The 24,042-nt window shown below is 39.2% G+C and overlaps 1 protein-coding gene across 1 annotated transcript in view; it reads right to left on the bottom strand.

Moving 5' to 3' along the window:
* The window catches only part of IL31RA (interleukin 31 receptor A), a 47,713-nt gene that overhangs the window by 22,708 nt on the left and 963 nt on the right, over positions 1–24,042 (bottom strand). Inside the window, exons 2-6 of the mRNA XM_081517864.1 lie at positions 23,929–24,006; positions 17,310–17,427; positions 15,955–16,124; positions 9,679–9,830; positions 3,344–3,509 (exon numbers count right to left, since the gene is read on the bottom strand). Of these exons, the coding sequence (XP_081373990.1) occupies positions 3,344–3,509; positions 9,679–9,830; positions 15,955–16,124; positions 17,310–17,427; positions 23,929–23,983 (661 nt within the window). The 5' untranslated portion in view covers positions 23,984–24,006. The remainder of the gene's footprint in view (positions 1–3,343; positions 3,510–9,678; positions 9,831–15,954; positions 16,125–17,309; positions 17,428–23,928; positions 24,007–24,042) is intronic.

Below are 24,042 nucleotides of genomic sequence, written 5' to 3'. Positions count from 1 at the left end.
CTCATCCCCTGCTGCCCTCTTCTCCTTTTGCCTTAAATCTTCCCTAGTATCAGGGTCTTTTCTGATGAATCAGCTGTTTCATGTAGTATGCATGTTTCATGTAGTATATATTTATATGCTTAAATGTGAGTAAACAATCCTATTAATCAATATATTGAAATGTAAAAGGGAAGAGTGCTTCATATTCAACTTAAAACAGAAATTTTCAAATCAGAAAAGATTTGAGGTGGTGTGTATAAAGCAGCTGGCATTTCATTGTGAAACAGGGAAACACTTTTTGAATTAGAAGAGGATGAATTAGGATTTTCTGGGGGTGGGTACATTTTCATTAGTTTCTTCTGGGATTCTGAAAAAATTAAGAAAAGCAAAAATTGTCCAGTGGTAATGTTGACAGATGTTCATTTTATTTAATTAGCACAGGGCACAGAGAACACTAGCATCTAGTGTTTTGGTAGTCAATCTTACCCAAGCAAGCTGAAATAATAAATCAGTTGAAATGGTAAATCTCATTTCTAGCAGTGAAACAAGTGTATGAAATTGACATTAGCAAGTGGTTGGACTGTGATGAACTTAAGACAGTGAACCATAATGATCTTAGGCCTCTAAGAAGAGTGACAGCTACAGGGAGCAGAACTGTACAAAACAAGATCAAACCCAGGGCAGAACTCACTCTCCCAGATTGCCTGCTGAAAGGTATAGCAGAGGGAGAGGACAACTTGTACAAGGATATTGCTTGCATTTCATTCTAATAGTTTAAAAGACAGGGATCAGCCAAGCCACAGATAGCAATAACCGAGCACGCCAACAGATTATAACCATTGGGTCATTTTATATTGTGCAATTTATGTGCTGTTTGGTATTTGTAAACTAGTATATTTGTTTTAAGATTGGATTATTTGAGATGATGTCTATAGAGTGTTCCCAAATACTGCATATAATTTTAATCAAAATTCACATTAGGTCCACAACTTGACTAGTTTTGGTTTAATCATGCATGTATTTTTATTTATTTAAAATTTATATAACACTTACCATTTTTAAGGCACTGTTCTAAGCATATAAACACATAATGATTAGAGATTTTTTATTACTGTTTCCTGTATTCTTACAGTTGAGCATGAAAGCCTGGATGCCTGAATGCCATAGATGAATAGAATCTCAGAATAAGGAGGGACTTCAGAGGCCATCCAGCCCAATCCTCTATGTGCATCACATGAATCTTTGTTGTAACTACATCCACCAATGTGTAGTCCAGACTAAGCATGAATATCTCCAGTGGGAGATGCAAAATTCAGAAGGCACCAGATTATTCCCAGACATATGATCATATGGGCAAATATGCCAAATGTCTGTTAACATTAACTTGGGTCTCATGGGCAACTCAACCAGGATCCAGGGGAATAAATTTTTGCCATATAGACCAGGGACCACAGGAGCTGACCCCACATGTTGTCTAAGACCAGTGAAGGACTTGTTGTAAGATTGATTAAGAAGGGCCTGAAATCATGCCCAGGGGTGGGGTGGGGGGAAATTCATGGTCTAGAACTTATATGTCTCATAAACAAAGTTAAAGCCTCAGAAGGTTAAAATGATCAGCATTTTTCTGTTACTCTTACATATTTCAGAAGATGTGTGGACTTTGATAGGTATTCATTTAATTAGTCATTTTTTCATTGTATTAGGTTGAAAAATGAACCCCAAAGATCTAAGTACAAATCTCTATCACCTATAAACTTTGCCTTATGTGGCCAAAAGGACTTTGTACATGTGATTGGGTTAGGATCTTGAGATGGGGAGATTATCATGGATTATTCCAATGGGCCCTAAATGTTATCACTATGGTCATTACAAGAAGAAAGCAGACAGATTTGACATGGAAGAGAAGAAAAAGGTGATAACAGAAGCAGAGACTGGAGTAATATGCTTTGTTCATAGGAAAGGGCCACAAACCAAGGATTACAGGCAGCTACTAGAAGCTAGAAAAGGCAAGAAAATATATTCTCCCTTCAAACTCTTCAGCTGTGCCAACACTTTGACTTTAGTCCAGTGAAACTGATTTTGGACCTTTGAAGTCTAGAATTAGAAGAGAAAAAAAAATGCAGGCTTCCCAGGTGGCACAGTGGCAAAGAATCCACCTGCCAGTGCAGGAGACACAAGAGAGGGGAGTTCTATCTCTGGGTTGGGAAGATTCTCTGGAGTAGGAAATGGTAACCTGCTCCAGTATTCTTGCCTGGAAAATTACATGGACAGAGGCGCCTGACAAGCTATAGTCCATGGGGTCACAAAGAGTGGGACATGACTGAGCAACCGAGTATGCACGCATGCGCGCACACACACACACACACACACACACACACACAATTTGTTACAGTGGCCACAGGAAACTAACACATTCATCAAACACTTATTGAACGCCTACTGGGGTCAGGCTCTGGGCAAGGCTCCTGGTTTATAGAGCATGGTAACATCTGAGTGACCCTGAACAAATTAACATCTCAGCTATCTCACTTGCAAATGGAGGTGATTCTACATATTTTATAGGGAATCTATCAATTGCTGAATGTTGATCATGGGCTAAACACATTATTTCATTTAATCTTTAAAATAATACTAAAAAGTAGGTGCTATTATTAACTCACTTTTATAAATTACAGTTCATTATGGAAAAGGGGAAAAATTAGTAAGGAGACTGAGTCTTAGAGGTTGGGTATCTTGCCCAAAGGTACTCCACAGCCAGGTTGGATTTTATATCAAGCCCACAGATTTGAAGTATTGGGTTGGCCAAAATGTTCATTCCAGTTTTTCCATAAGATGTTATGGAAAAACTCAAATGAACATTTTGGCCAACCAATAGTATTCTTAATTACCATTCCTGACTCATGGTAACCATTCAATCAAGGTGCAATCCTCTTCTCTTTCCTTCCTTCACTATAATTAAAGATGTGACCTTTTTTCTCACTAGTTATACCTTTATTTTTTAGCAGTAGCTCAGGGTTTGCAACATCAATCTTTAATTTATCATAGGACATCTTTAAATAATATTATACTACTTCAAGCAGAGTATAAGAACTTTACACAAGTATTCAAGATATGGTCCTTTGCCTTCAAGGCAAGAAGCTGCTAATGTCACTAACATTATCAGGGGAGGGCCAGCTTATCCTGTAGGCTCAGGCATGTGCCATGCATGCCCTGTGGAGAGGCACTGTACAGACCTCTGGCTCTGGGATTGTGAGATTCCATGATTCCCAAGTAAGGCAAAGTACTTGACAAAATCCACAAAGGCTCAGTTCATTTTGCCCCAAACCAGAGCAGGCAAAAAAGAAACTGCAAGGGACCAACTTGCCTTCTTCCACAGTTATTCCCATTTCTTCTTGACTCCAGCCACTCCAGAACCTTGACTTGTTAGCCACACATTGCAGAGCTACAACGTACTCTGTAAAGGCCTGCAGCCCTGTGAGGTTGTATGCCTCTTCTTCATTCACACAGCTTTTGGTGAAGTTGACTTCCATCTAAAAGACAAAGGCAGCCTTGAGCTGGAAGGGAGACCACATGCTATCTTTCCATGTTTCTTCTTTACTCCCCAACCCTCTCTTACCTTTCTGAACTAGTAGCACGATATTTCAAACTTTTTAATTTTAATAAATAAACTTCTACACATACCTGGAGACTGTTAGCACCAAATAGAGGTGAGTTACCCCAAGAACCACCACCCCTCCCCTTTCTTGTTTCTAAGCTTGTGAGGTAGAGATTTCTGTCTCTGGGCTGGATGTGAGTGAATCTTGCTGTTCTGGAAGATGCAGGGTGGAGTCCTGGCACCCAATATGGGCCTCAGTTTCATTTCTGGAGGTGACAACAATACCTAGAGATAAGATCTCAAGGAACAGTATGTAAAAGACACCTTGACAGCATTAAGTTCAAACTCATGTCATGAACAAAACCTAGACAAGTTAAGTGATTATGGACTACCTCAGCATTTATAATCAGCAGAACTAGGATGAGAGCACAGATCCCCTCACTCCCAGACTCTTTCCTTTTATTCAAACTTCCCATTTCAAATGATTGGTCTTTGGGTGATCAGTCAAGTTGCTAAAGATCTCAGTATCTTAGATACATAAATTCATTTTGACACTCTCTCAATGTGCAGAACAGGGAGAGGCAAATAAACCACCTCCTCTTTCCAGACCTCAGTTTCCTTGTTAGTAAATGAGCGTGTTGCTTTCTATAAAGTCCTTCTGGACTTAACTCTCCACAAGAAACTAGAAACGCAGCTATGTCTTACTGAGGATGATCATTGTTGCTGCAACATGAACTTTTAGCTGTAGGTTTATATAAATTTATATTGAGCTTATTAATGAAAATAAACTGTACTTACAGACATGACTACTTTGTGAGGATGCACACTAGCCCATAGAATCTGGCAAGAATAGGAAGTCCTGATATCGCTTATGTGTACAACAACAGCTGTGAAAATAGGTACACAATTATAGGTGCTGGGCCTAAAGGAAATTGGGGCAAAATGAAGATGTGTCTATGTGGCCAACAGCTGAGCATCCCAGCGGCAGATGGACAGTTCTGAACTCCCAGTTTAGTGAGATGGCATCAGAGCAAGGAAGCAGCATCCAGGCCTGAGTGCAATTTTGCTGCTGAACCCCAGGTTCCCCGAGCACCTTCCTGCAAAAGCCCCTGGAGACGTCACAGTGGTAGAACAGGGCTGTTGGGAACATATCTTGTGACAATTCATCATCTCTGAGGAAGTAGCCTCCCCAACTGACCTCAGTTATGGGGCTCAGTTAAAACCAGATTACGACCTTTGAGAGAAGGTCAACCACGTGGTACTCTCCATGCGTAAATCAAAATAAAAACAGCATTAATCCATAAAACACATGCAAGGAAGTCTAATGACATTCTCTTTTACTTTTCATGCTTTTTAAAATACATAATATTCTTCTTCTATTTTTAATTTCTCAAAATTTTCCTGCTGCTTTGCTAGTACCCTCAGCACATGCTTGGTCTCTTGCTGGGTCTCCTCACAATCAGAAAGCCCTCCTTACTGTACCTATGCAAACCTGTTCTTCCCAGCCCTAGCCTCAGGGCAGTAAAAAATGTAGTTCAAGTTCCAAAGAGTGTTCCTCTAAGGCTTCTTTACTGTGGCTTTTTCCCAGGCTATATGGCTTTGGTCCTCACTGGGTCCAAGACCAATTGATTCTCCATATACAGGCTTAAATCTAAAACTTTCTGAACTCAGCACAAGCAATGGACTCCTACCAAAACACTAATTAACTTCACCAGTTTTGTTTCTAGCAACCTATATTTTGTGCCAAGTCCTAGCTTATCCCAATTGTCTATGTCTTAAGAGATGAGTCAGAAGTTTTGGAGCAAAGCCTAAATCAAATTCTTAAAACAGTCTTGAAATCCTTTGGTAGAATGTTCACATGGTTCCCTTTTTAAAAAGTAGAAACCCTTTACACTAGGGCCATGGGAAGGTGGTTTGGAGGCTAAAGTATGGTCAAATGAATGACTGAACTTGGCATCACGAAACCTGAGCTCAACTCTGTAACTTACAAATCTTGGACAGATGACCAAAGCTCTCCACATTGCAATTTACTAATCTGTAATAATAATGGGGCTTTCCTGGTGGCTCAGTGGTAAAGAATTCACATGCAAATGCAGGAGATGTGGGTTTGATCCCTGTGTCAGGAAGATCCCCAGAAGAAGGAAATAGCAACTCATTCCAGTAGTCTTGCCTGGGAAATCCCATGGAGGAGGAGCCTGGTGGGCTACAGTCCATGGGGTCACAAAGAGTCAGACACAACTTACTGACTAAACAATAAGAAGAATAGTGATATCTTATTTACAGGAGGGGTTTCCCAGGTGGCTCAGTGGTAAAGAATCAACCTTCCACTGGAGGAGACACAGTTTCAATCCCTAGGTTGGGAAGATCTCCTGGAGAAGGAATTGGTAACCTATGCTAGTATTCTTGCTTATGTTTTCCCAGTAGTCACATATGGATGTGAGAGTTGGACCATAAAGAAGGCTGAGCACTGAAGAATTGATGCTTTCGAACTGTGGTGCTGGAGAAGACTCTTGAGAGTCCCTTGGACAGCAAAGAGATCAAACCAGTCAATCCGAAAGAAAATCAACCCTGAATATTCATTGGAAGGATTGATGCTGAAGCTGCAGCTCCAGTACTTTGGCCACCTGATGTGAAAAGCCTACTCATTGGAAAAAATCCTGATGCTAGGAAAGACTGAGGACAGGAGGAGAAGGGGGTGACAGAGGATGAGATGGTTGGATGGCATCATCAACTCAATGGACATGTGTTTGAGCAAACCCTGGGAGACAGTGAAGGACCGGGAACCCTGGCGTGCTACAGTCCCATGGGGTTGCAGAGAGTCGGACATGACTGAGCTACTAAACAACAACATTCTTGCCTGGGAAATCCCACGGAAAGAGAAGCCAACCAGACTACGGTCCATGGGATTGCAAAGAGTCAGACACAACTTATTAACTAAACAACAACATTTTATAGGATATTTGCAAGGATTAAATAGCTTGGAGGATAAAAAAGCACTCTGCAACCCACATATTGTGTGCATGGGTGCTCAGTCACTCAGTCATGTTTGACTCTTTGCGATCCCATGGACTGTAGCCCACCAAACTCCTCTGTCCATGGGATTATCACAGCAAGAATGTTGGAGTGGGTTGTCATGACCTCCTCCAGGGGATTTTTCCAACCAGGGAATTGAAAACAAGTCTCCTGCAGTTCCTGCGTTGGCAAGTAGGATTCTTTACCACTGAGCCACCTGAGAAGCAAACCCATATATTAGCATCACACAAATATGAGTCTTGTTATATGAACATACTGGGATTTTGGAATTGGTTTTTATGTGGTTCAGTTTCATTAAACATTTATCGAGCACATGTGGCAGGCAATGAGAAAACTAAGATGAAAATCAAGGTCTCTGTGTTTGAGGAACTTATCATCAAATATGGGGAGAGATGAGTTTAAGTGACTATGTTAAGTGCAATGACAGAGGAGGAGCACCTATCTCAGATTCCCAGAAGAAAATATGTCAGACCAGAGTTCTAAGAGATGAGTGGATCTAGCAAGGTTTAGGCCAAGAGGAGAGGCACAAAGCAGAGAGCTGTTCTAGTCAGAAGCACAGAATAATGAAATGACATGATGCAAGAGAAACTAGCGATTCAGAATTACTAGAGAAGCAAAAGCAAGATGGAAGAAGAGTTTGGAGGGGTTGATAGGGACCAGGCCTTGGAGGGTTAAGGATTTAGACCTTTTTCCATTGACAATGGGATGAGAACCATCCAGAGAAGACTGGATTGTTTTAGTTGGATTTAGAACTGATTAGACTTGGTTGTGTTTGAGAACTGAAAGGAGAGAGATTCTGGTTGCACACTCCACTCTCCTTCTCACTTTCTTCAGGTTAGCAGGAGGAAGGACCTCTTCCTTCCAAGGGATTGGAAGGAGGGAGGCAAAGATGAGTACAGATGCAGGTAAGTTTATCAAAGAGGTGGGGTATAGGATGCTAGGGATTGAAGTAGTTTGCATGTGTTGCCCTCACTTAGTATTGTAAATGGTTTAGTAATTTTCCAGAGGAATATAAATCCTGGCTTATTTTTCTAGTTGGATTTTATAAAGTAGTCATAGGACTCTGGGATCAGACAAAAGAAACCAAGGGTTGCTAGACAGTAGATCACACAGAAGTTCCTCAGATTCACTAAGCCCATGATACGTGGTATGAACATTAACTTATGTTGTGCTGGGGAGTGCCCTACTTAAGGGTTCCTTTCTGGGTTCCAGAAACTACCAATCAGTGAGTCTTATGTTCATATAGTCAGTTCTAGGAGAATGGATCCAGAGTTGGCACAGAAAAGAAGCTGAGAGGAAGAGTGAACTCATTATTTCTCTTGACTTGAATATAACACAAGTGAAACTTAACCAGTTTTCTTTTCTGAAAGAGTTCTAGTCTAGTGGAGGATGCAATAGATATAGTACCATGGGCTTCAATAAAGGAAAAAGTCTAGTGATGGCCTCATGTCCAAGATGAAAAAAGTGGGCTGAATGATTGTGGTGGTCTTCTATACTCACAGAAGCTTGAGTAAATGAGCTTCTTTTAGCTCAAAGGAGAGGCTGATGTCTTTGGATGGGCTCCAATGTAGTCATTCTTTTTGATCAATGATTAGATGAAGGTATAAAAGTGTTATCAAATCTGAAGATATTAAAAACACTAGAAAGTAAAAAGTTAACTCGAAGGTTTATTGAAAAGTTAGAAAGTAGAAAGTTAACTACACGCTCTGGGTAATAGAATAAAGATTCTCAATAGGCCAAAATGATGGATAAGACCAACCTGAAGAAATTCAATAGGAATAAATAAAACATCAGCATTTTAGGTTAAAAAGGGATCAGTTATAAAACAGTGGAAATGTTCTTACTAGAAAATCTTTTGTGTCGGGAGGAAAAGTCTTAAAGATTTAATTTAACTGGCTGGAAGCCAAGAGTCAATAATGTAAGTTGGTTAGAAATAGAAAGTTGATATAATGTCAGATTGCATTACGGAAATATGATAATTATTTCTGAATTTTGAGGTAAGAAAATATTTCTCAAGATGCAAAAGACAATAAATGTAAAGGAAAAACTTGATAAAATTTGACAGTGTTCATATTAAGAAGTTCTGTTCCTCTAAAGTTACCATTAAGAAAGTGAAAAGGCAAGCTGCATAGTGAGAGTTGTTTACAAGACACATAAAAAATAAAAGACTCATAAACAGAATATGTAAGTAACTCCTATAAGTCAATTAAAAATTCAGATCATCCAACAGAAAAAAAAAGTGTGCAAAAGGCTTAAATCAATACTTCACAAAGAAGGATTCCAAGTGGCCAATAAATACATGAAGAGACATACAATCTCATTAAAAGTCAGCTAAGTGCAAATTAAAGCCATGATTCCATTGTGTACATGTAACAGAAGACTACATTGGAATAAAAATATATAAACTCCAGCATCATAAAACATGAATGGATCTTAGAAGCACAATATTGACAGAAAGTAGTCAAACATAAAGAAAATACAAAATACATGGATTCCATTTATATACTGTCTCAAACTACATTGTTTAGGGTTGCAGGCTTACATGGTAATACCATAATAAAAAGCACAGAAGTAATTACCATGAAAATTAGGATAATCATTAGTTCTAAAGGCAGGAGGAGTGTGTCATCAGAAAAAGGTAGGCAGGGGGCTATAGCATGCTATTTTTTATATCAGTGGTTTTTACATGCACACTGACTTAATAATAATTTGTTAAATGCAATATTTATGTTTTGTTCACTTTTCTAAATATGTGTTATAGATCACAAAGATTAGAACAATTTAAAAGGAAATTCCCAAGCTATAGACTCTCAGGAACCAACATAGCTAAACACAAAACAGAATGAAATGCAAAAATAAATTTCTCACTTTATGTCTGCCCCTATGTTCAGAATGCAAGATGCATATAGTAAAACACTTCTTCAATCTAAAAGGCCCAAATGGGAAACAGGGGAGAAAAGTATTCACTATTGTCTATCTTCTATTTTAAATGCAGAAAATGGAAAAAATGATTTCAGATCAGCAAACATTGTCAATAATTCTCTTAGAAACATTATAATGGCATAACTTACCCAGTGGGTACTATTTACTGCTCTGAATCGAAGTGTATAATTTAAAGTAGATGACTTAGGTGCCAACACAGGCTGTGTCCATTTTATTTGAACCATTTGTTTGAGGCCCAAAACTGGTTTCACACTGGAAATCTTAGGTGGCTCGATTTTAGCTGAAAATAAAAATCATACAGTTCTTGTATTTGCACAAAGACCAGAAAGTGCTAATAACATCCACCCAGAATTGCAAAGGAAATGATAGTGCATATTTCATGATTTAGTGTATGCAAAAGACTTTAGGAAAGCAGGGCAAAAAGAATGCTACCACCTCCCACCCCTTCAAAAAAGAATGTCCAGTGAGGAGAGGCTATATTTCTGTGATTTTTTTTTCCTTTTTTTTTTTTTTTTTACAAATCAGCCTTTTACTAACTGGGTCAGATCTTTTGTCAAACAGAGGCAGGTAAAAAGAAACTTCATGATCAGAGAATGTGTTGTTCCTCTTGTCTATTCCCCCCATCTCTCTTTCTTGGACCCCCAGGATGAAGAAGTGCCCAGTAGAAAGCACCTCTCATCTCCCCTGAACACTACAAACATTCTCACCCTAAATCTCTCCTTGAAAAAGTATGTGGGGGGGGGGGTGGTTATAAAAGTAGCATAGGCTCATTTCAAAAATTATTTATTTAAATTTACTTATTTGGTTGTGCCAGGTCTAAGTTGCAACATGAGAACTCATAGTTGTAGCTTGTAGGATCTAGTTCCCTGGCCAGGGATCGAACCCATGCCCCCTGCATTGGAAGGTGGAGTCTTGACCACTGGACCATCAGGGAAGTACCCCCCCCAAATTTTTTAAATATAGAAAAACTACAAAGAAAAACTTTAAGTCAACCATAATTCTATCAGTCAGCATGCGTGCTAAGTTGCTTCATGTCGGTTCTTTGTGATCCCATGGACTATAGCCCACCAGGCTCCTCGGTCCACGGGATTTTCCAGGCAAGAATACTGCAGTGGGTTGCCATGCCCTCCTTACCATCAACCAGAGATCATCATTATTAGCATTTTGGTGTATTTACAGGCTTTTACCTATACAAGAATTTGTACTTTTTAAAAGAAAATTGAAGTTATGCTAAATAAATCTTTTGTCTTTTTGAAAAACATTATGAAATCAGCAAACATCCCTTTGCATTAAAATTTTTCAAAACGTGTTTTCAAAGCTTCATAATATTCTCTTATAGAGAAACAGAATTTGACGCTTTCTCTATTAGTGCACATAGTGTTTCCAATTTCTCGTTTCAAAGACCCCCTGAGAACAGAAGCTGAGTCTCGCTCACAAGGCCTTGGATTAACACTTGGCACTTAGCAAATTTCAGATATTTGTTAAGTGAACAAGTAAGTGGATAATAGTTGTATCTTTGTCTGCATCTCTCATGGCTTCCTTAGATCCCCAAGGACAGAAGGATTAAATTAAAAGGCATAAACATTTAGGGGCTTCCCAGGTGGTTCAGTGGTAAAGAATCCACCTGCCAGTGCAGGAGATGTGGGTTTGTTCCCTGGGTTGGGAAGATCCCTTGCAGAAGGAAAGGGCAACCCACTCCAGTATTCTTGCCTGGAGAATCCCATGGACAGAGGAGCCTGGCGGGCTAGAGTCCATTGGGTTGCAAAAGAGTTGGACATGACTTAGTGACTAAACAACAAACAACAACATAAACATTTTTTTAGGGCTACTTTCCACAAAATGTCATTTTGCTTTCCAAAACAGCTACAGTAATTGCAATGAACATGGAAATACAAGTATCTCTTTAAGATCCTATTTAGATAAATATCAGAATTGGAATTGCTGTTAGTTGTATTTTTAATTTGGTAGTTGTATTTTTAATTTTTTTTGGAACTTTCATACTGTTTTCCACAATGTTTACATCATTTACATTATTGCTAAAGTAACATATGTTCATGTTAAAAAAGTAAAGATAATAATAAAATACAAGCTTGTGTTTATGAAGTGAAAAACCCTGCCCCTTTCAGGCCCATCGTCAAGAGGTAGCGCCAATGTTAGCACTGTGATGTAAGCCTTCCAAAGGGAGTTCCTAAAAATGTTTTAAAAAGAAACCCAAGTCAAAACACTTCACAAAAAGAAAATCTGAGGCCCAGATACCTACACTGGTGAGATGTACCAAAGGTTTAAAGACAAATTACCACTGATCTTTCAGTTCAGTTCAGTTCAATTCAGTTGCTCTCTCATGTCCGACTCTTTGCAACCCCAGGAACCGCAGCACGCCCGGCTTCCCTGTCCATCACCAACTCCCAGAGTTTACTCAAACTCATGTCCACTGAGTTGGTGATGCCATCCAACCATCTGATCCTCTGTCGTCCCCTTCTCCTCCTACACTCAAACTTTGCCAGCATCAGGGCCTTTTCCAATGAATCAGCTCTTCACATCAGGTGGCCAAGTACTGGAGTTTCAGCTTCAACATCAGTCCTTTCAATGAATACCCAGGACAGATCTCCTTTAGGATGGACTGGTTGGATCTCCGTGCAGTCCAAGGGACTCTCAAGAGTCTTCTCCAAAACCACAGTTCAAAAACATCAATTCTTCTGCACTCAGTTTTCTTTATAGTCCAACTCTCTCATCCATACTTGACTACTGGAAAAACCATAGCCTTGACTAGACGGACCTTTGTTCGCAAAGTAATGTCTCTGCTTTTTAATATGCTGTCTAGATTGGTCATAACTTTCCTTCCAAGGAGTAAGCATCTTTTAATTTCATGGCTGCAGTCACCATCTGCAGTGATTTTGGAGTTCAAAAAATAAAGTCAGCCACTGTTTCCACTGTTTCCCCATCTATTTGCCATGAAGTGATGGAATCAGATGCCATGATCTTAGTTTTCTGAATGTCGAGCTTTAAGACACCTTTTTCACTCTCCTCTTTCACTTTCACCAACAGGCTCTTTAGTTCTTCTTCACTTTCTGCCATAAGGGTGGTGTCATCTGCATATCTGAGGTTACTGATATTTCTCCCAGCAATCTTGATTCCAGCTTGTGCTTCTTCCAGCCCAGTGTTTCTCATGATGTACTCTGCATATAAGTTAAATAAGCAGGGTGACAATATACAGCCTTGACGTACTCCTTTTCCTATTTGGAACCAGTCTTTTATTCCATGTCCACTTCTAACTGTTGCTTCCTGACCTGCATACAGGTTTCTCAAGAGACAGGTCAGGTGGTCTGGTATTCCCATCTCTTGAAGAATTTTCCACAGTTTATTGTGATCCACACAGTCAAAGGCTTTGGAATAGTCAATAAAGCAGAAATAGATGTTTTCCTGGAACTCTCTTGTTTTTTCGACGATCCAATGGATGTTGGCAATTTGATCTCTGGTTCCTCTGCCTTTTCTAAAACCAGCTTGAACATCTGGAGGTTCATGGTTCATGTATTGCTGAAGCCTGACTTGGAGAATTTTGAGCATTACTTTGCTAGCATGTGAGATGAGTGCAATTGTGCAGTAGTTTGAGCAGTCTTTGGCATTGCATTTCTTTGGGATTGGAATGAAAACTGACCTTTTCCAGTCCTGTGGCCACTGCTGAGTTTTCCAGACTTGCTGATATAATGAGTACGGTACTTTCACAGCATCATCTTTTAGGATTTGAAATAGCTCAACTGGAATTCTATCACCTCCACTAGCTTTGTTCATAGTGATGCTTCCTAAGGCCCACTTGACTTCGCATTCCAGGATGTCTGGCTCTAGGTGAGTGATCACACCATCGTGATTATCTGGGTCATGAAGATCTTTTTTGTACAGTTCTTCTGTGTATTCTTGCCACTTCTTCTTAATATCTTCTGCTTCTGTTAAGTCCATATCATTTCTGTCCTTTATCGAGCCCATCTGCATGAAATGTTCCCTTGGTATCTCTAATTTTCTTGAAGAGATCTCTAGTCTTTCCCATTCTGTTGTTTTCCTCTATTTCTTTGCATTGATCGCTGAGGAAGGCTTTCTTATCTCTCCTTGCTATTCTTTGGAACTCTGCATTCAAATGGGTATATCTTTCCTTTTCTTCTTTTCTTTTCGCTTCTCTTCTTTCCACAGCTATTTGTAAGGCCTCCTCAGACAGCCATTTTGCTTTGTTGCATTTCTTTTTCTTGGGGATGGTCTTGATCCCTGTAACTCTTTCAAAAAACAGGACTGGGAAACACTTTCCAACTCATTCTATGAGGCCAATATTTCCATGATGCCAAAAATAGACAAAGATATCACAAGAAAAGAAAGCAACAGACCAATATCCCCTATGAAGATAGAAGAAAAAGTCCTCAACAAAAAAACTATCAATCCAAATTCAGGAACATATAGAAAGGATTATACACTTACAACCATGTGAGATTTATTTCAGGAATACAAAGTTTGCTAATTTTGTTTAAAAATTAACTCAGAAAGGATCATAGAACTAAATATAAGAGCTAAAAGTATAAAAGTCTTTAAAAGAAAACAGAGTAGAAATCTTTGTGACCTCAGGTTTGGTGCTAGTGTATTAGTTCTGACTCTTGAGCACAAGCAATAAAGGAAACAATAGATAAATTATAATAAAATCATCAAAATTAAATTGTGTTTTAGTTTCAGAGGACATCACTAAGAAAGAGAAAACATAACCCTCAAGAAGAAAGAAAATATGTGCAAAACATATCTTATAAGGAGCTGATACCCAGAATATATAGAGAACTCGAACTTCCCTGGCAATCCAGTGATTAAGACTCACTCTTCTACTGCAGGGGGGGTAGGTTTGATCCCTAGTAGGGGAACTAACATCTCACATGATGCAGAGCACAGCCCCTGGCAAAAAGAACTCTTAAAATTGAACAGTAAAAAGACAGCATAATTGTAAAATCAGCAAAGGATATGGATCAACATTTTTCCAGAAAAGATATAAAAATGGCCAATTAGCACATGAAAAGATGCTCAATATCATTAATCATTTGGTAAGTGCAAATCAGAACAGTGAGGTATGATGTAATACCCACCGGGGAAGTCCCCTAATACCCACTAGGATGGTTATAATAAAAAAAAAAGTGCAATAGCTAGTGTTGGTGAGGATATGGAGAAACTGGTAACTTTATAAATTGCTGGTGGGAATGTAAAATGATACAGCCATTTTGGTAAAATTTGGCAGTTCCTCAAAAAGTTAAAGACTGAGTTATATGACCCAGCAATTCACTAGGTATATATCTAAGAGAATTGAAGCCTATATCCACAAAAAAATCTGTACACAAATATTCATAATTGCAGTATTCAAAACTAAAAAGTGGAAACAACTCAAATGTCTATCAACCAATGTGTGGTTAAACGGAATGTGATATGTCCCTATGATGGATTATTATTCAGCTATAAAAAGGAATAAATGCTACAAGATGGATTGAACCTTTAAAACATTATGCTGTAAAAGAAATAAGATACAAGGACTATACTGTATCATTACATTTATATGAATTTTCAAAAATAAGTAAATCCATTAAGGCAGAAAAATAGATTAGTGACTGCCAGAGACCAAGGGGAAGGTGGAATTAAGGATTTCTGCTAATGGGCATGAAGTTTCTTTGAGGGGTGATGAAAAATTTCTGGAACTAGATCCTGGTGATATTTGTATAACTTTGTGAATATGATTTTTAAAAACTGGTGAATTGTCATTTTTAAAAGGTGAATCTTTGGGGTGGGAGATGGGATGGAGGTTCAAGAGGGAAGGGACATATGTATACCTATGGCTGATTCACGTCGAGGTATGGCAGAAACCAGCACAATATTGTAAAGCAATTATCCTCCAGTTAAAAATAAATAAATTAACAAAAAAGGTGAATCTTATGACATGTGAATTATATCTCACAAACGATGTTATTTTAAAATTAAATAGTAAAAATGACTCTGAAAAAGAATTAAAAAGGTAACAATCAGTAAGATATTTTTTAAAATAAGAGTTTTACTTTCTCCTACAGGAGCAATAATGTTTTGAAGGAGAAACACTGTTTCTTCTAATATAATTTATGGTACAAACTGCAAGAGAAAATCAAGGACCAGTAAAATGTTTCTTCTCATTCATTTTTTTTTTTTGGTCAGTTTCCTCCTTCCTTCATTTCATCTTCCCTCTGACCCTCCCTCTCTTTTCCTTCTTCAAAAGAAGACAAATTTTCCATATATATATAACATACACTTACTATATGCTTAAGCTGTGAATCTACTTTTGAGTTCACAGATATCTCTTTTAAAAAAAAAGAAGAGAGTATATTTTGATAACAAAGTACATAAGAATATAAAGTGACACTTACTTATGGTATTTAAGTCCCAATATGTTATATCAGATTTAATTATACCATATGCATTTTGAGCCTCCACTTGAATAATGTAAATATCTGGTGGTGTTAATCTTGAATAAAAAGAGCATGAAGAACCACTTTTACTTGTAGAATTACACGTATCATTTTCACGTAAATAATACCTTTGAAGGAAAAAATGATTCAGCATGAGTTTAGTACAGCAGTTTAGAAACATAAGCATATATAATATATTAAGCATGTATTTGGTAGCTTCATTCTGGGTCTCTCTTGAGAACTGTATAGTCCAGAAATTGAAGTTTATCTCTCCAGATTCCTTCCTCACCTTCAAGGAGAGAGAAAAGTTACATTGGGGACCTCCCTGGGAACCCTGTAAGTCCATCAGAAGTTACACTTATATAATGCACTTCCTATTGGTTAGAAATAATAAATAGGCTCCTGAAAATCTCAGATTTTAACCTTGAGAACTTATTCTTAAAAGAAAAAAATAAAAAGAATTTGTTAAATAAGTTACAGTAGATACATAAATAGAATTTAAAATGATAGTTTTTCATACAACTATATTTATTGATATGGAAAGATACTTGGTACTCTGTTAATGGTGAAAAAAAGCAAGATGTATATTATATAATAATGATTACATTAATATGAACTTACATATTTACATAATTCTTCTTAAAGTTGTCTAGAAAGGCCTTCATCAATATGTTAAAAATTGTTACCTTTGGTGGTGGGATTTTGGGTGATTTTTTATATTCTTCATATTTTTCAGATTGAATTTTTTGCCACTGGTGTACACTGTTTTCAGAAAACTCATTAAAATTATTTTCTTAGATAGATAACTTAAACCCTATCAAGCTGTAACTTAATGAAAACAACTACACATATTGGTAGGATTCAAGTAGGTGGGTATTGCCATAGTCCTCTGGGGACTATGTGGGAGATGAAACAGACTGAGACCAGAAGAGGGGGCCCACTTTGTAAGGATTTGCAAAGGCAGGGGTGAGGGAGCAGAGACTAAACATACAGAACTATAGAATCATGGAATTTTGAAAGCAGAAAGGATCTCAGGGTTTTCCATGGTTATCATAGAGTACAAAAATGGCCTACAGGGTAATGTTGTGTCATGGTTATACAAGCATCCTACCCACCCTCTTAGCTGTAGATCCTATCAGTATGGTTGCAAATAACCAAGATATCACCTGGTCACTGGATGCAAATAATGGTTATCTAGAAGCTATAATTGAGAAAACATTTTCCTGTCTAAGTGACTTGAGTCATGAGTCAAAGTGGGAGCCTCTGCCTCCTCCCCTTACTCTCTCTGATGGCACACAAGCTCCCATACTCACGAAGTTCTCCTGACGGTGTATGATATAAAATTAGCTTCTTTCTCTGGACTCCAGGTGCAAGTAAAATTTTTCCTATAGTAGAAGACGCAAGAAATGTTCTCAGGCTTAGCTGGCAGGTCTAGAAAAATACACAAACACAGTAACTTTAGTGCCTGATAAATATTGCCAGCATTGAAGAGTTTGATGAAAACAGATTAATCGAAAGCTGAATTTCTTGATAAGTTACTAGGTATAATAGATTCTCCTTATCAGGGCCATGGAAAGAATCTAACTCCACCTCTGCAGTTACTCCCTTTAAACAGCTAGATTTTGACTTAAAAAACACTTCTAATATTTTTATTCAAGGAAGTTCCTACCAGATAAGAAGTAAAAAGTCCATTACTTGTAGCAAGTAAAATATTGGAGCAGGGGAGTGAAAGTAAGATGGAACAAAGAACTCAGATGTCAGTGTTCTTGGTGCAACAGTACAAACACGCATGAGTCTGAAGAACCAAGGTCATTTGGGCTGGTGGCCTATTTCACCAGGCATAGCAAGTCTAGTCGGAGCCTCATGTACCACTCAGCACCAACTCCAGCATAATATGGAAGTCCTAGCACTGCAGAGGGTGGGCTGGGGAAGATCTTCACATAAGCTCTGAACAGGTGAGAGTAGCAAGCAGGGATTCAGAAGTCCCCAGTATCTCAGGGTGAGGAACTGTGGGTAGGTGTAGATGTGTGGGGTTGGTCCAGGCCTGGGATTCAGAAGAGATCAGGCACGTTCAGGGTGATATGGCTGTATATCAGGCCTGAGATTCAGATGAAGAGGCTTCTGTGCACAGGGGGATGTCAAGACCACAGGCAAACAGCTGGGGCATGAACTTCAGGAGTGGGTTTGGCAATGATACTCCAAAGCCCAAGCAAAGCTGGCTGCCCAGCAGCAGATAGCAGAGAAGGGAGAAGACCCCAGCAGACTGTCCAGAGGAAAACAGAGGGAAAAAAAGACTTGCTCACACAGATTTAGGAGACTAGGACTCTGAAGTTATGTAAACCCACTCATATACCCAGACACCACCCTAGGGAGGAGTGGGGGGACACACAGAAACTCTGGAACTATGCACAGTTACCCCAGAGAGACTGAATCAGCTGAAAAACACTATAAATTGGAAGAAACTGAGACAATGCTAACAAATGTAAGTGCTGCCCATGCTGTCCCCTTCCTCAGCCTTGCCTGGCTTTCCAGCGGAGCAGGGATTTTTGAAAACTGATTAGCTTAATCATAGAAAATAAGGATGTTATAAAATATATCTGTATATCCGACTAATGTATACATTTCAACTCTTCCAGAGGTAACACCTTCTAATAGGAAGTCAGTAATAAACGGTTTCAGAATGGGTTGTATTCACTGCTTAGATTTGGGACTTTCAGGATTTGTGTATTCATCCATGGGCTTCCCTGGTGGTTTGGACGGTAAAGAATCTGCCTGCAATGCGGGAAACTGTGGTCTAAGCAATGAGAATTGTCCACATAGGTAAAGCAGCCCCTGGGCGTGACAAACAAGAGTGAAGGAGAGCAAGGGGCCTTCATGTCATGTCCACATTTCCAGATTTTTCCTGAGAAGCCTTCCTCTGAGTTCTGCAGATGAGCCTGATCCTGACAACACCCACTAGTCAGTAGTTGTCAATGACTTTCTATCTATGCTACTTGCATGCTGTAAACCATGACAAAGCTGGTAATCTCCAAGTCCAACTGCTTAAAGGACCAAAGTTGACTGATCTGAACCAAATAATACTACATATTAAGTGGAGACCAGAAGGTAGACCAATTAGCCCAGTAATTCCTCAGAGAACCCACATAGCTTGAAAACCCTCCCTCAGGATTCCTCAGGACAGCAAGCAGAATATTAACAGATACACATTTCACAACTGTCAGTGGGGACAGGCGAAATCCTACAAGAGGGTGAGCCAAGGGTTAGCCAACAATGTCCCCAGGGGAATGGTTTTCACACTGACTGACTCACTCTCTGGCTCAGAGATTTTGGCTGTATGTGTTTGTGTGTACATGTGGGTCTGTCTTTAGTCCTCTGGCCAAGTTCCTTACAAATAGTCATCCAAAGCTAGCCTGCCCTTCACCTCCATTTCACTCATACCAGCACATGAACCCTTAGCAGGATTTCAAAGTTGATCACTGGCTGGAAAACAAAGAAATAAGATGCCTTTCCCTGTCTCCTCAGAATAGTCTCTAGCTTTGTACTATTCTCATTATGGCCCCCTACAGTCACATTTTATTTCCACCTTCATTCTCCATCTGCCTTGTACAGGCTGACTCCAAAGACAGCCACCAAAAAAACCAGTGTAGAAATAGATGGACAGAGGAGGCTCGGACACGACTGAGGTGACTTAGCATGGCACAGCACAGGAATAGATCCTTGTGGATCTAAACATATCCCCATCGAACCATGGTGAACTCTAGTCTTTACTATTCTTCTTTTTAACATCTCTCTTCAGCTTTTTCAGAAGCTTTGATTAATATCTATAAAAACCATAAGTCAGAGGGGAATCCAACCTCTGGTTACCAGAACCATCAGTGTCATCAGATACCAGAAGAGAAAGTAGTTCTAAAAATGATTTTCCTCTTCACCTGAGTTTTTTTTAAGGAGCTACATTTGTTTTACTCTCACTGTTTGGTACATGGCAAGACAGAAATGTTCATGGGGAGGCCACTTGATATTGGTATAGAGAAGGAAAAAATTCTGTTTCCTTCTACTCTCCTAGGTTCTCCAGCCGGAGCCCTGTAAAATCAGACTGACAAAAGACAGATTAATAAGAGAAAAACATATTAGAAAAACATTATATTAATACATGCAGTGAAATTACACAGGCGAAAACTCAATAAAGAGTAACTTAAAGAGGTGGTTAGAACTTGGGGTGATACAGCATCTTAAGACAAAACCAATAACCCTGTAGAGAACTGACAGGGCAAAGGAAAATGAACTTAGGCTTTCAAGGGTGGCAAATTGTGAAAAGGTAAATATATGTGAGACACTAATGGAGCAGGGTTTACATGTGCAGATTCATCCTGGCACTGATTTTCTGTTTTCCTCATGGTCATAAAACTCCTCCAGGAGAGGAGATTTATAGCAGTCCTCACTTTTCAGAAGTTTCTTCTTTTAAACAAATAAAAGAAGTTCCACAAAGACTTCACTTCTGCATCTACTGATTCTCATTTGACTCCGAATCAAAATAAATCCTTATACCAAAGTGGTATATTTTGGGGTGGCATATTCTGATTCCCTATGTTGGTGTTACAGAAGAGATTTATGATAAATAAAATGAATGCCCATTTCCAGTGCTCATCAGTATTTCCCCTTCCCAGACATATGGGAAGATTTTATTTCCTTGCTTCCTTGAAATTGGGCATAGCAACATGACTTCTTTGGCCCCCGACATGAGAGGATACTAAAGCCCTGGCACATTATTATCCTTTTTCTCCTCCCTCTGCCCTGCACACTCTGCAAATCCATGTTGAGATGATGAGTCTTAGAGGCTGGTACAACCTCCATCAGCCTAGGTCCTTGCTTACCTGTGATGGACATATAGACTTTGTTGTCTTAAGCACTAAGATTTTAGGCTTGTTTATTTTCACAACATAAACAACTTTCCCTGCCTCATGTGAAAAATAGCTTGTCTGAAAATCCAAGATTTTAACACTTGGGGGAAGAATTCATTTAAGAGTAATTTTCCCTCTTCTTCTCTTTGTTATGTCCTCATGACATTCTAACTCTGCATATGATCTCAGGGCATTGTAGATTTGTCACAAAGGAGGGTGTCAAGGGGAACTGGAATAAAAAGGGAAAACCAGATCAACAAACAGTTTCATTTTTTCTTTCTTTCTTTACTTACAGTTATTACTTACAGCCTCAGTTATCTGGTGTGGATCCCACACATCTGAACTGTCCTGACTTATGTACTAGAACTGCCAGTGAGTAGCAAGGCTTATTGGAGAAGGAAATGGCAACCCACTCCAGTATTCTTGCCTGGAAAATCCCATGGACAGAGGAGCCTGGTAGGCTATGGTCCATGGGGTCTCTAAAAGTCAGACACAACTGAGCGACTTCACTTTCACTTTTCACTTTCATGCATTGGAGAAGGAAATGGCAACCCACTCCAGTATTCTTGCCTGGAGAATCCCAGGGACAGAGGAGGCTGGTGGGCTGCTGTCTATGGGGTCGCACAAAGTCGGACATGACTGAAGCGCCTTTAGCAGCAGCAGCAGCAGCAAGGCTTATACATCTGTTGTCCTGCCTATTTGTTGGCAACTAGTGTGCCTATTCTAAGTCTTATTCAACTTACCTCTAATTAGAATAAAAACTCTTCATCAAAAGACTGTCACAAACATTATATAATTGTGATAGAGCAATGAAGGGGATTTTACCTCTGTTCTATTTTTCATAAAACCCCAATAGTACTCACAGTACTCTTCAAGACTGCCACAGTCATGAGAAAAAAGGGAAGACTAAAGAGCTGTCATCTACCAGAAGAGACTAAGGAGACATGACAACTCAGTGCAATATGCTACCCTGAATTGGATCTCAGAATAGAAAGAGAACATTAAGGAAAAACTGGTGAAATCAAATAAAGTCTGGAACGTACTTAATAGCCATGTGTTAATATCAGTTTCTTTGTTTCAGCAAGCATACGATGCTATTATAAAATATTAGCAATAAGGGAAACTGGATGAAGGGTATATAAGAATTCTCTGTACTATCTTCACAATTTTTGTGTAAATTTAAAACTACAACAGAATGTTGATTTTTTACACGTGGACAACTGAAGTCTACATTTTCCCCTCACACACATGTATCCTTCCACATGTTAAGAAAAAGCATATAAACATATTGCTACATTTCTAGAAATAACTATTTCCCCTATTTTTAGAAATAAGCAGAAATATTCAGAACTTTCCTCTAAGAAGGACCAGGAGAATGTTCTTGCTTATCAGCGAATTTCCTACATGCAAAAAGAACATTTTTCAAAATTAAAAAGATCTTCTCAATCTCCCTTCTTACCCTTTACGGTCATATCACTTTGGTGTCTTGCAAAGTTAAATTTTGTTGTGAACAATGTCTTGAAATAAAAGAAGGGCAAGGCTGAGACCAAGGGAAAAATTGTCTAGAACGGAAGTAGTGTGGAAACTGGAGTCAGTTATACAGGAAATGTATTAATGAAAGGTAGTAAGAGAAGACAGAGATACAAGACTGAAAAAGACAAGTTGAGAGGAAAGGTGTCATGATGCTTATAAGCAGAACTTTAAATTGGACAATTGGAAGCAATTGGGGATTTCTGAGATGGCCGAAAGAGACTGAATGAGAGAGAGACACACAGCCCTACCTGCCTGTATTGTCTACAAAGCTCTGGAGTGTCACAGGTATAACCCCAGGGACCTGCAAGGTGGGCCAGGCCATGTCGGAGGTCTGGAAGACATTCTCATTATCTCTGGATCACAACTGCCTTCTGGGTGACCTCCGATTATGATATGCTATGGGCTGAATTGTATCCCTCCCCACAAATCTCATATGTTGAAGCCCTACCCTCTCTCTGCTGTGCCTCGGAAGGTGACTGCATTTGAAAACAGGGCATATAAGGATGTACTAACTAAAATGGGGCCTTTATAGTGCATCCTAATTCAATCTGACTGGTGTCCTTATAAGAGGAGATTAAGATACACAGAGGGATGACCACGTGAAGAGGCAGCAAGATGATGGTCATCCATAAGTCAAGGAAAGAGGTGTCAGAGAAAACCAAAGTGCAGACACTTTGACCTTGGACTTCTAGCCTCCAAAACTGTGAGAAAACAAACTTTTGTTTAGGCTATCCAATCTGTGGTATTTCGTTATATAGCAGCCTGACCAGACCAATCGGAGAAGGCAATGGCACCCCACTCCAGTACTCTTGCCTGGAGAATCCCAGGGACGGCGGAGCCTGGTGGACTGCCACCTGTGGGGTCGCACAGAGTCAGACACGACTGAAGCGACTTAGCAGCAGCAGCAGCAGACCAGACCAATATTTATACTACATGCCTTTTCTACATTCCCAGTGCTCAATCACCACTTCTTTTAATCTGGTCTTATCTTTTTTAACATAATATATGATCTAATTAATACATCTTAGATCTACAAGGCATTATATGGCCATTAGGCCCATGGTTGTGAGTTGGACCATTGGAGAAATATGTAGAAACATGAAACATGTTTCATTTCCCTTTATACCCTTGGAATTTATGGCAAATAGTGTGAAAATGTATATATGTTTTAATGTGTGTGTCCTACATGAACCAATGCACACTTAACACAGGAGTCACCAAGATAATCACCTACTATTACTCTAAAACAGTGCATCTTGACTTTCAAAGGGTCATATCTCCCTTTGAAAATATGATAGATCATCTTGCCAAACTTGCACATGCATAAGTATATATCAACACACACATACAACCCCACACAAATTCAGGGAGTTCACAAACCCCCCATTGTTTATCCATGAATGCCCATGTCCACGTGCCCCTTTGTTCTCAAGTTAACAACTCTTATCCAAAATAGGCAAAAAGAATCACATAATCCATAAAAGGGCACAGGCTGACCTACCTGCCAGGCCAAATTTGCAGAGTAGAGGGAGCGTCCACAGTGTCCAGGCCCACATTGTTCCCAAATAATGCAGGGAGGCTGGAAAGAGAACAGAAAATATCATCAGCCAAGAGT

Source organism: Giraffa tippelskirchi, chromosome 8 (genome assembly GCF_054371585.1).
Source record: "Giraffa tippelskirchi isolate mGirTip1 chromosome 8, T2T-mGirTip1v1.2.pri, whole genome shotgun sequence".
NCBI classification, from domain to species: domain Eukaryota; kingdom Metazoa; phylum Chordata; class Mammalia; order Artiodactyla; family Giraffidae; genus Giraffa; species Giraffa tippelskirchi.
Note: the sequence above shows the minus strand (reverse complement) of the source record. Positions and strands in the feature narration are given on the sequence as shown.